Genomic DNA, 13,259 nt, shown 5'->3' on the forward strand with positions numbered 1-13,259 from the left:
CACTGCTGTGTGCTTCGCCAGTTACACGGATGGATGTGACAACTGGCAATTAATGGGAGCTTTAGTGTATAAAGAATTCTCGCGGAAGGTGTTAATTAACTTGACAGAGGTGCTTTATGAAATTCTTGTCCGTGTGCATTTTCTGCACATGGGCCTGGTTATTTTTTACTTTTAAGATCTGAGCGCTTGGTACAAAATGCAGTAGAACTAGGAAGCAAATACCAGTGTTCGGTATGTAAGGGTCAGCATGGAGACGGTCAGTACGTAATACTGAAGACCTCCATCCATCCATCCATCATCTCTACACCTTAATCCTCACTAGGGTCGCGGGGGGGTGGAGTCTATTCCAGCTGACTCAGGGTGAAGGCAGGTTCAAGCACACTCACATTCACACCTAAGGACAATTTGGAATCACCAATTAACCTCAGCATGTTTCTGGACCTTGTGGGAGGAAGCCGGAGAACCCACATTGCTCATGGAGACTCCACACTAAAGACCTCCTCCAGTGAAAAAGTAGTTTTTCTTTTTACCTTGGTAACATGATCATATGGTGTCTTCACATGCAGGAGAACATATCATGAGCGAAACAGGCAGTCAGTACCACAGCTGAGCGTTTCCATCTTGACGACCTAAACAACCGATCCCGTCAACGTGCAGGGCGGGACTTACTGCATCATTCTTCTTCTCCAGAATCAGTTTCCAGTTTAAACATGTATGGCTGAGCGACTTCAGTAAGACAGTCTGCTATTGTTGAGTAGTTTCACGGTGCTGAAGCGGAGTCATAGGTGAGCTCGAGTGACTTCTCGATCAGCATGTTGTCGAGGAAGCAACGGCGTGGTTACAGCTTAGTCATTTTTAGCTAGAAAAGGATTATTTTCCTGGAAAAAAAAAGATCTAAATATGTAACTTTGATACACAGGGATGAGTTTTTACATGTTAAATCGATAACCACAGAGGGGCTTTAATCAACAATTACTGTGATTTCTATGGAAAGATGTCACACGCGGTATGGCTGGATCTTTTTTCTTGTCATACACCAAAATAAATTCTTTGTCTTTGGACAGAACAGGATTTATAAATGTTTCCCCCTGGACTGTGGGAAATGACGAGCTATTTTCCTACAACAGTCACTCGTCAACGTGAGCACTGCTTTCTGACTTGACAAAGTTTAAAGCACTACGGCAGCGAGTGAAAGTTGTTGGTAAAGGTAGAGTCAGTGATTCTAAATCTGTAAACCTTTTGTCAAGAAAAAATAATGCGAGTTAAACTTTTCTTTATATTTCATATTAGAGTGCTTTGGATGCTCTTTGGATTGCCGACCAAAAACATTATTATTATTTCAAATACACTTCTGCCAAATTCAGCAAACATCTCCTCACAGTCGACAAGTGATCCGTTCTCTGTGTGGCTGATCCACACAACACTGCTGCAGCATGTTCTGCTCACGTACATGTTAGTTCTCATAAGACGGGGAACAGGAGAGGGAGGAGCAGAGGGAGCGATGGGGATAAAAACCACACATATGTTGACTATCTAAATATGCTAACTAGCTTAGCATCAACATTCTTCCTTCAGAATCACATCTTTAAATGACTAAATGTTTACATCAAGCTCACCCCTTAATTTAAATCATTCAAATAGCACAAATGATTGTATATATTTATATATATATACTCCATTGTTACTCTTTATTACAGAAATGAAGCACAAAAACTGTAGAAAAACCTAAACACAAAACAGCTGCAAGTCCCCAAAAGCAACGATAATGCAACCAAAGCTGATACAAGTATTAATTATTGCAGTGAGAGCACAGGAATACTAAAAAGATAAAACTTTTTTTTATATATATATATATATATATATATACTAACAAAATCGGTACAAAATCGAGAATACAAACACTTCCATGTACACAAGTCTAATCATTTCTGTGAAACTTTCATAAAGTTTTTCTCACGAGAAATTAAGAGCACTATTATCAATACAGAATTTCTGCAAAGAATCGAACATCACGATGCAGCTTACGTCGCCCACTCAGAGGAAAACAAAGTCCCGTAGTCCGTGTGGAGCTCTCTGTGACTCCTCCCAAATAGGTGCAATCCAAATAATTTATGACAAAGTTCTAATCCATCAAGCCGAAGCAGAAATATACAGTATACTTGTACAAGAATACAATTGTAAAACAACTGGAATACAATCAAAACACAATCTTTTTTTTTTTATATAATAAATCTTCAGGAAGCAGGAACACTCCGTCACCGTTCAGAGAATAAAAGATTTGTTTTCTCCCTCCTCATGATTTCATCACCTCGAAATGCCTGAGTCATAAGTCGTCTGAAACTCTGTTGTGCTTTTTGTGTAAAATAATATTGACAAAATATTTTTTTTTTCTTAAGTTGCATAAGGCCATCAAAGCACTGTAAAGCTCGGTTAATTACCAGATGTGTTGAATTGCAAAAAACTCCATCGGTGTGTTTACAGAACACCGGTGCTGTTCTGGTGGCAGACCGCAGGGATCCAGAAGTGACTGATGTACATGATTTACTATCAGGGGTCGACCGATATGTTTGTGTCAGAGCCGATACAGACTTTTTATTAACAAAGCAGACTGATAACCAATATTTGAAGCCTTTTTACTATACATTTGTAATTTAAAAAAAACTGTTAAAAATGTAAATAACTCCTCCTTTCTAAAGTTTATCCTTCAGTATCATAGGCTGTTACTCGTGACATGTGACCAATTAAATAACGCTGTGGCTGGGACATGGCTCAAGACTGTGTAAACAAAAAAAAATGGATGTAGCAGCCGTCTTTAACAAGTGAAGCCAATGCAGCAGTGCCTTTAACACCACAGAGCACTACTCGAATTCAAAACATCACTACGAAAAGCTAAGTCAACATCTGTTTTCCACAAGTCATGATTGTTTTGTTGAGTTCCCTCCTTCTGATTAATGTTCTCTCAGTCTATCTGAAAAATAATTTGAAAATTAAATCAGAAGAAGGCGTCAAACTGGATGATGTTTGTGAGTGTGTCTGGTGGGTTGACGGTTCTGGTCAGACGTGGGTGGGTGGGCAGTGTGTCCTCTGGTGTTTAGTCAATCCCACCTTCTGACTCTTAAAAAGATCCAAGATGGCGACTAGGAGGGTTCACAACAGCAGTCCCCAGACCAGCGGATGACGTCACAGCGGCTACATCCATCTTTTACATCCCGTCTATGAGCCCCCAGAGTGTCTAGTGTACCTCGTCTTGAAGGATGCTATCAAATCAATCCACTTGTTCGTTATCTCCTCAGACAGATGCTGTGATTCCCAGAGTGCTGCTTTGAGCACTTTTTTTTTTTAACAAAGCTCAGCAACATTTAGATTTCTTAGTCATTTCCCTGCAGAAAACAAAACTTCTTTGAGTCTTATGACTGATGATTGCACCGTCTCCGTCAAGTAGAAGCGACTCCGCTGGCTGCTCATTAGGAAGATACACTGTGGGTACTGAATGAAGACTGAGAGCGGTAAATCTGAAGCGCTGAGCTTAAAAACAAACAGGCATCTGAGGTGTGTTTGATGTACAGCACGTGTTGTTATACTGAAGGTCTTATTTAATTATGGAACTAAATGATGCAAAGGCAATATGAGACTCAAAGAAAACTAACAGAAACTGAGGAACGCTAAGCATGATTAAAAAAAAATAAATATTTGAGCCTATTTATCATTTTTACTCCTGCAGATTAAAATCTAAACTAGAGCCCGACCGACATATCGGTTGGCTGCGATTATCATTGGCCTGTTGAAGCTGTATCGGCGTTTATGTTGTCCGCTAAGCACTAATATAAAAACATCTCTTTTTGTTCTTTTCTTTTCTAACGCAGGAAAAGTCTGTCCAGCAGAGCGACTGTTTGTGAAATACGTTGCTGGAAAGTAAACATGTCATGATTTTCCTTTCTCATTATTAACTTTAACAAATACTGTATAGATATATAAAGAATATCAACATCATGATTTTCAGCTCTCCTACAATCTGCATCAGCCCCTTTAAAGATCCGGTATCGGTCGGGCTCTACGCTAAACGCTCCAGGCAAACGTCTCGGACTACGTCTCTCTATACCGGAATCAAACTGTTAAACAAAGTGCATATTAAATACGTCGTTGAGGCCACCAATATCACCTTAAGGGATGTCACTCACACCAAGAGATAGATCTGATACAAAAGCAAAAAGCACTAACTTAACTGCAGCCTCCAAAACTTTTAAAGCACTGGTTTCACACTTTGAGAGGATACCGTATGTCGTCGTCCCTCCTCCTCCTGTGATGAGGGGTGCGACGCTGTACCGTGTTCTCTCAAAACACCTACACAGTTATTACATGAAGACAACTAAAAGAGGTTTAAAACAGATCGAATCTTTTAGATCATTTTGAAAGAAAAATAATAATAATAAAAAAAAAGAAGAACCCATTTATAATCATCTCATCTCACAGAGGAATCTAGCACTTGATTGCACATTCACATTTACACCTCTAATGAACATGGCCACTTGAATATATGACATTGGAGGCAAGCGAAGAAGCTATACATTCAAAGTCTTCCTTTTGTAGGCTGAGGTGTGTTTATTCTAATATTAAGTAGAGTCTCTTCGGAGAGATGCACGGCTGTCCGGCGCCTACATGTGGCTGTGACTCTGCTCGTGGCTCCACAGGCTGAAGGCCGTCTTGAAGGTCCTGTGGCAGAGCTTGCACATGTACTGCCTCTTAAATGTCAGGGCAGACAGAGACGGTGCATGGTAGAAAAGCGTGTCCGATTCCTGAGAGCCGCCTGGATTCTCCATGCTGTTGGACCTCGACAGAGGGCTGTGGCCGCTGGCTTGCCGTTCCAGTTCCGGCCTCTTGGTCTTGCTCACCGAGGAGCTGCAGGGCTCCGGGCTGCTGGACTCCTCGGCCATCGCCGCAGCGACTGGAGCCGCCTGGGTGGTTTTGAGCACCGAGGCCTGTGGGGAGGGACGCTCTGAGGTCTGAGGGGTCAGAGGAGGAGAGGGAGACAGAGGAGACGGGTGTCTGTCGATCTCTTTGGCTCCAGGTTCGCCGGCAGTCGACATGTGAGACTGGAAGTGGCTCCAAAGGCGGAAGTTGGTCCTGAAGGCTTTGTTGCAGATGTGACAGATGAATGGTTTGATGTGGCATAGCAGCTCCTGGTGTCGCTCCAGGTCTTTGCGAGAGCTGAAAAGATTTCCGCATTTCTCGCATGGCCACACACCGGCCTCATCGGGCCCACTTTTGGCTGCCTCTGAGTTGTCCCTCTCACTCACAGCCTCCTCTAACGGCTCCTCCTTCACCACCAGCTTGCCAAGGTGACCCATGCTCAGGTCCTCAGGCACATAGGATGAGGAGTCTTCTGAGTCGTACATGGGCGGACCTGAGGAGTCGCTGTAGCTGATGTTCTCTCTAGAACTCCCAGTTGGTAGAGGCTCATCGCTGTAATGCTCCTCTTTGAGCATGTCTGACGTTTCTTCGCTGTTTTCTTGCTGCTTCAGGTGCATCTGGTCTTTAACAGTCATCATGTTGTGGTTGTGGACTTCCACCTGGTGGCGCCATATGCTGAAGGACGATTTGAAGGTCCGCATGCATTCCAGGCACGTCAGTTTCTTGTACTTACAATGCGCCTCGTGGTCCTTCTTGACGACCGGACTTGAGAATCGGAGGCCGCAGTAAGGGCATACAGTCGAATGTCGACAGCCTCTCTCGTGGTCACCCTGCTCTAGGAGCGACGACAGCTTCATGTTACAGAGTCTACAGGAGTAAACACCAGGGTCAGTGTTCTTCTGATGACTGATCTCATCCTGTTCCTGGTAGAGGATGCCCTCGCTCGCTGTGTCCTGGTCTGCCTTTTCAGCAGGATGTGTCCTTAAATGCTGTCTGTACTGAGACTGGAATACAAACACTTTCCCACAATAAGGACAGATGAAGCTGGGCCTTGATCTCTTTTTGGTAAGTGCAGGAGACTGTAAACCCTGCTTATTCCTCTTCAGCTTCCAAAGCAAAGCTTTCTTTATTTCTCTCTCTCGCACAATATCTATTAACTTCTTTTGAAATTTCTCGTCCAGCATGGAGGAGCTGGAGGACGATGCTGGGTTTTGTACTACACCATGCTGAGTCTGGCAGTGTGTCCACACTTTGAAGTTGGTATGGAAGCGCTTGTGGCAGATGTCGCAAGCATACGGCTTTTCCGGGTTGTGATACATATTTACATGGCGGTGAAGTCCTGCACTGGACCGGAAAACCTTTAAACAATTCCAGCATTTGAAAATCTTGTTCTGAGTTGGCTCCTCGCTGTCCTCATTGGGGTCACTGCTGGCATGCTGAGTGGCTGTTTCTGACATGTTCACATCCAGCGACAGGGCATGCTCTTTAAAGAATTTGCTCTTCTTGAATGGATACCTCCTGTTATCTGGCCTGTCCTTTCTTTTGCCCACAGGATTAAACTCTGCCCTGGAACCCTGGTCATAATTTGTCTGCAAGTCTTTGAGACTGACCGGCAAAGCATCCCCGACTGTGATCCGAATGATGTCCATGGGGTCAGCGAGTGGACTGCTGGGCTCTGCTTTCACACTGACCTCGTGGTCTACCTGAGTTGATTCGTCCCTCCTGCTGGAGTACTTTGACCTGAGAACCAGAGGAGATGTTCTAGTTGAATTGCCATTGTGGGCAGAGGTTTCTGGCCCAGATGCTTTTGATGCCATTTTAACAACTGACTGCTCTCGATTTTGCAGCTCCTTGAGCTCCAGCGTGGGGGAGAAGACTGGAACAGGGCTGTCCATGGACAAAGATCTTCGGAGCAGGCTCTTTATAAGGGGCCCGCTCCTGTCGATGGTCTGGCTGGGCTCAGTGGCCTGACCCTGAAATGGCACTTTGGTATGATAGCGGGCCTCCTGCTCTTCGTTCTCCTCCGTTGCGTCGTGATCAGTGCCAGACTGCAGCCTCATGTGCTGAACTTCAGCATCACTGAAGGATACCGACGAGGTCAGCTGGGGCCTAACAGATGGGATGTGTGATGAGTTTCCTTTTAGTATGGGGCTGTATGGATAGGTGGGCTTCCTCTCAGAGGCGTCACTCTGCTCAGATGACTTCCTGCTGGATTCAGAGTTCCTGACTGATTCATACGAGTTGTGTTCTGACGGCGGCTGAGCTGACCCTCGGACAGAGTGCACAGACGATGATTTCTCTGATGTTTTTCTCTGATAACTTGAGCGAGAGGGATTGGCTGTGTCATTCCGGACCCGACACACAATGACGCTCCTTGTCTGGACATCATTCTCTTCCCCCTCTGAGAACGAAAGCCTTTTTCTGGACACACAGTAGGATGCATGTGGCCTTGTTGACACAATGTTGGTGAGGAAAGGGATTCCAAGGCTGTAGCCCAGCTCTTGAATGGCTGCCAGGCTGCCTTTGTCCACAAAGAGTGAGGAGGAGTAAATGTAATTCAAAACTATCTCGAAGGCGTCGGGCTCACAGAAGTCCAGGTTTACAACTTTCAGTGACTCTGCGTCCATCCGTGTGAACAGGGACTGGAAATACTCACTGCTGGCAGCCAGAACACTCTTGTGGGCCTGGTACCTCTGGTCCGCCACCACCAGGACCACGTCACACATTTGGCCCCGCAGTCGCTGCTCATTCAGAACCCCCAACACTGAGAGGGCATGGGAGGGGTTGCTGTAATGAACAAGGCTCTCCATGGCTGAAAGACAAAACAAGAAGATTATATTTGCTGCAGGAACGTAGACACAAAAAGGTGCTGATTAAGTGTGCACTAAACATACAGATGAGCATAAACAGGCACACAAACAAAATAATAGCTGAGCGAAGCGCAGACATGAGACGTGTCACCCTGTTATGAACCTGAGTTGACGTCTGATGGTAAATATAAAATTATGTAAGTCTATAACAAAGCTCAATACACGGTTGTTGTCTCTCATGTAAATAAACTTGATTTTACTACCGTTCAACAGGACCGTCGTCGTTTTGTTACTAATATTTAGATGAGATAATATTTAATAGAAATCCCTATTGATTGCAAATTCATATAATCCACAGGGTGTTAACATCAACCTGCTGGTAAACAGAGGAAACAGGATGCCGTGAAAATAACTGTTGTTTAAAAGAATCTTTATTTATTTATGATTATTGTAGTTGAAACTTCATCATTGGTGACTGAGCATGTTGCTGTGTGCTATGTGTAAACCAACACTTGTTTTAAGGCTCAGTAATGACACACTAACTACATCTTTAATTCAATTAGTCGATCCACAGAAAATGATCTGCAACCATTTATTTTATTTTTTTTACATTTAATAACTGATTTTGTGATTTTTTTTTGTGAAGTTTGTATTTATATCTCTGTAAACTGAATATCTTCAGCTTCCTACATTTAATCACTAGAGCTGCAATGATTAATCAATTAATTCTTGACTATTTTGAGAATCAGCTGACAGCAGACTGAATGTGTTTTTGGTTGTGGACAAAACAAGACATTTGAAGAGGTCATCTGGGGTTTTGGGAAACACTTTATAGACCAAACAACTGATTTATTAATTGAAAAAATAATTTACAGATTAATTGACAATGAAAACAATCATTAGTTGCAACCCTAATGATTATATTGTCCTGTATTGTCAGATCTTTCCTAGCAAATGATTTATCAAGACAATAATCATCAGAGTAATTGATAATTAAACGAACTTCATTGTGTGCATTTCTTATTGGATTATAAATACTGACGACTTAATTAAAGTCCACACTAATAGTACCTAAGCAACAGGCTGAATGTGTCTCATGTGGCAGGTTTTATCTGGTAGTTATTTGTATTGGTCACTAGAGGTCAAAGTTGCAGCTTTTTATTCATCACAAAATGGTGCACGCTGATACAGGAGGACATACACAGCAGGTTTATGGGCATTACATCATGCTAGTTGTCTGAAGGTATGAAAATGCAGCTCTGTCAAGTCACCCTCCGCAGCGCAGGCCAATGCAGGAAGTTTAAAATAGAGTAAAGGCTTCGCATGAGGCCACCTCCACTTACAGCGTCAAACATATCATTTGTTTAAATAACACAAAAGGTTAACTCTCAAAAAAAAAAAAAAACAGAGAAGCACAAGTGGGATTTCATGCAGCCAGTGCCACATGTTGACAGAGTTTGGCTACGATTATACATCCATTAGTTACAGCTGCTTTATCCTGCAGAGGTTCCCTGCTGACACTGGACGAAACACGGGGTCTGCAGGTCGCCAGCCCATTACAGAGCTGAGACGAATACAAACAGCCACGCACGCTCACACCCACAGCCAATTTAGAACCACCGGCTAATCCGCCATCATGCCTTTGGACTGTGGGAGGAGGCTGGAGCTCCCGGAGAAAACCCACACATGCAAACTCCACACAGGAAGGCTCGGGCCGACCACCGTCGACAAGCTAAATCAAACACGAGCCGATATCCATCAGGATCTGACTGGTTTACTGCCCAGGCTAAACAATTTCCCGGCAGAAACCCCGTATTCGTGACCATTACCACATAATAACATCCTCGCCTGCTGTATAGCGATAAAGTGGACGTACTGGTGTGTTCACCAAACAGCTGGTCTGATGCAGCAGCCCCGCTATTCATCTGACTTTCATGAACATCATCACGTCCAGCCTGCGCTGACAGTGATTTAGAGAAGTGCTACTTTATTTTGTGGAGCCCTCGGGGACGTGGGACTGATGTGGGAGAGTGCATTAGCTTCGGAACCCCTCTGGTGGAAATCACACTGCTTTTACCTCGTTAACACATTCACGTCGTGTGTTTTATAAGCCGGGAGATCCACCACGAGTAAGACTCACAGTGGAAGCCATGGCAGACCACTTCTACCTTGAAATACACCAAAGACAACCCAGGGTAACAAACACGACTCAGAGGGTGCAGCTTTCCATGTCATCTTTCTTCAGAAGTGCTTTCTGGTTCGAACACGTCTGGTTGAATTACTCCAGTGTCAATACTTCCTATTGTCTGGCATTGTGTGGTTTTGGGTGAGCTGGTGTGCTCGAGCTGCAGCACGTTTGGGTGGAGGGACAGCGACGGTGTAGAGTTACAGCGAAGGCAGGAAAGGATTATTCTCAGGAAAAAAACACTTCATACACATGGAGATGAGTCTTTAGGGGTTAAATCAACAACCAGAGAGGAACTTAAACAATAAACTAGTCTGCATGTACAGTATTCAGCAGTAAGACAACAATTTATTCAGTTTGTTCTCAACATAACGCGATCACTGTCTGACGTATAGACAATTTAGAGTTACAACAATTAGTCTATTAATTGTGTCTGTGAAGATTCTCAGTCCTCCAGGTCGTGGTTATTCTCGTGGATTAATCGTAGCAGCTGCTTGAGTTCCTTGAAGACGTTCCACCTCTCATCCAAGAGGCTTCATCAGCTCTGACTGACGAGTTGTGAGTTCCAGATATCCTTAAAGGAGCCGTTAACACCTGAGTTTCGATTGGGGGGTTGTCCTTTGTCCTTAAGATGCATCTTAAGGACACACATTTGAAGACAACAACGTACAGATTTAGGCCAGGGAGGACAGATGGTTTGAGAGAGGGGTGAAAGAACCCATCTAACTGGAAAGACCATCCCTCAACAGAGGTGGAGGTCTGAGGCATCACCTGTTTACAACTCAGTCCTAAGATCTCTGACCAGGAAGATGAAACCACATCTAGCCACAAAAGACCCTAACGAACCCCACTGTGTTAGGGGGAGCACTAATGACTCATAACGAGGGGGAGGAGCAGCAAAGCCCCAAATGAAACCAAAACTCAGGTGTTAATGTCTCCTTCAGGATATCTGGAGCTCCCAACTAGTCAGTCAGAGCTGATGAAGCCTCTTGGATGAGAGGTGGAATGTAAATAAAAATGATCAACTATTTTGATAATCCGTGAACCGGTTTGAGTAATTTAACAAAAAATAAAGTTTAAATGATCTGACTCCAGCTCTTCTAGTTTCTTCTCTCCTTGGTGGCAGATATTAATATTTGTGTTGTGAACAATATAAGACATTTTTCATTTGGGGACTTCTTTGTGAAGCCTAATCTACATTTTCAACCATTTTATTGGTCTAATTGATTAATCGAGGAAGCTTTATCAGAACAACTGCCTCCTTATCTCCTAGAAGTTGCCTTGTACTCCTGTGTTATCTGTATTTTCTCACACGTTGCCCTGCGTGGCGTTTATTGTGAACAGTGAGGCTGGAAGGCAGCTGACTGGCGGCGTCCAGCTTCACACTTGTTCTATACGTTTACGGCCACGAGCTTCATTCATTCATTAAAAAAAAAACCCCAGCGTGGCCCGGCGGAGTCCAAACTTGTGGGTCGCGTTAGAGGCACAACCGGGAATAATGGGTCGTGTCGGGTTCCTCACAGGAGGCTGAGTGACGCTGACTGCCGGCATTAGATCATCCTGAGACGTGGCTCGGGCTCTCCTCACTGAACTTCTCCAACCGAAGCGCCGCTTTCACTTCTCAGCGCGGCAACATATTTCCTCGGCGGGGGCAAATGGCGAAAGACTCGAGCGTTCGGGGGCTCCGTCACGGCCAAGCGGAGAAAAGTTGAGCGCGTTTCAATGGACTCCGCGGAATGAAAACAAGAGTCGGTGCGGCGGGAGAGAGCCGCGGGGACGGCGCTCCGCTCCAGCCGCCGGAGGTGCCGCTCCGTCGGCCTAACGCGGCGGGCGGCTGCTAAACAGGTTGGAGCTGGTCAGGTTTTCCAGCAGCACAATCCCCCTATCGAGTTACGTCAGGGAGGAGAAGGGAAAAAAGCTTCTCCGTAACAGCTCCGCCAACTCCGGTCCCCCTCCCCGTCCCCTCCATTCAGCGGTAACTTTGCCCGTGTGGCCGCACTTACCCTGCCCGTCGTCGGCTCGGCCTCTCCTCCACGCGGCGACGACTTTATTCAGTGTTGTGTCGCTTTCTGCGCGTTGGTCGTGATTCCATCCATCTTGAATTTGACGTCATCCCACACCAGAGATGAGGTCATTGCAAAGAACGCTCGTCACGTGCGCCGCTCGCCGATAGGCCGGTGGGGGAGCGGTGGGCGGGGCCAGCCGAGGAGCCGACGCTGAGGCTAATTTAAAGGGACATGTCATGTTTTTCACTTCAGACGGACGTTTTTCTCTGTTTCGTTTTTAAACAGGGAGTTTTAGGGCGGCAGAGGAAAGCTGACTGAAGTTTTAGTGCATGTACTAAACCCCCTGTGCGCCTCCCCTCTTATAGCAGCTAGTTTGGACCTGTTAAGTCACTAACAGGGTCCACTGAGCAACAGCTATGTTTATTAGTTTATTTTCTATAGCACCAAGCCACTTTGATCACTCACTGTTTTGCATGCAGGGATGTTTCTGTTGTGTGCTTTATAGTTCATAGATTCTCACTGTTTTGTAGCTCCTGTCAGAGGGACCTCTGGAGGGGCCTGGGTCGGGGGCCCTGCAGCCTCACAGCTGATAAGTCATTCACGGTTTCACAGAATGCAGCAGCAGCAGTCAGTCCTGAGCTCCATCACAGCTGGATATGATGTCACTGTAAAGTCAAAACATGTTTCTGTCATATAAAGTGTTTTTTACGAGGCAGCCTGAGCTGGTTCTCTGCAGCGTTCTGGCCACAGTGATGATGGGTGCATTGCAGAACATGTTTTTTTAATCATGAAAGAAACTATAAAAACATGGCAACAAGTAGCCTGGTGACAATAAAAGCACATTTTATTGTTGCCATTAGGAGTTTGATAGATTATCATCACACATGGGCAACATTTTCAATATCTTGGTCATAAATAAACTGGATGCCCGCGACCCGAGTGAGGATTAAGCGGTGTGTCAGAATCAGAATCAGCTTTAATGGCCAAGTATGTACACAACATACATGGAATTTGGTTCCGGCTGTTGGTGCCGCCCTCGGAATGAGCAAGGAAAAGAATAGCAATAAAGTAAAATAACTATAGAAGGAAAAAACCCCAAATAAAATAAATAATAATAAAAATAAATTACAATAAATATATACAAGAATATACACATCTAGCAGAATATAATAAGATATAGACAATAGATGGATGGATGGATGGATGGATGGATGGATAAACTGGATATTTTGCCGGTAATGTTTTTTTTTTTTAACCTCAGATACTCTGCAGCGCCGGTGTCGGCTTCTTTTTGTATTCTGTCCTGTCATCGTGTGCTGGTCTCAGGAGGAATGCAGTTTCATTCCACTA

The 13,259-nt window shown here is 44.6% G+C and overlaps 1 protein-coding gene across 1 annotated transcript; it reads right to left on the reverse strand.

Moving 5' to 3' along the window:
* Positions 1-1,823: 1,823 nt before the first annotated feature.
* Positions 1,824-12,005, reverse strand: zbtb21 (zinc finger and BTB domain containing 21). The gene is made up of 2 exons (XM_008287288.1): positions 11,907-12,005; positions 1,824-7,720 (listed from the first exon to the last, which is right to left on the reverse strand). Exon 2 carries the CDS (start codon positions 7,716-7,718, stop codon positions 4,653-4,655), a length of 3,066 nt encoding a protein of 1,021 aa, XP_008285510.1. The 5' UTR covers positions 7,719-7,720; positions 11,907-12,005; the 3' UTR covers positions 1,824-4,652.
* Positions 12,006-13,259: the final 1,254 nt, after the last annotated feature.

The sequence above is a fragment of the Stegastes partitus genome, unplaced genomic scaffold (genome assembly GCF_000690725.1).
Source record: "Stegastes partitus isolate 25-593 unplaced genomic scaffold, Stegastes_partitus-1.0.2 Scaffold494, whole genome shotgun sequence".
Classification (NCBI taxonomy): Eukaryota; Metazoa; Chordata; class Actinopteri; family Pomacentridae; genus Stegastes; species Stegastes partitus.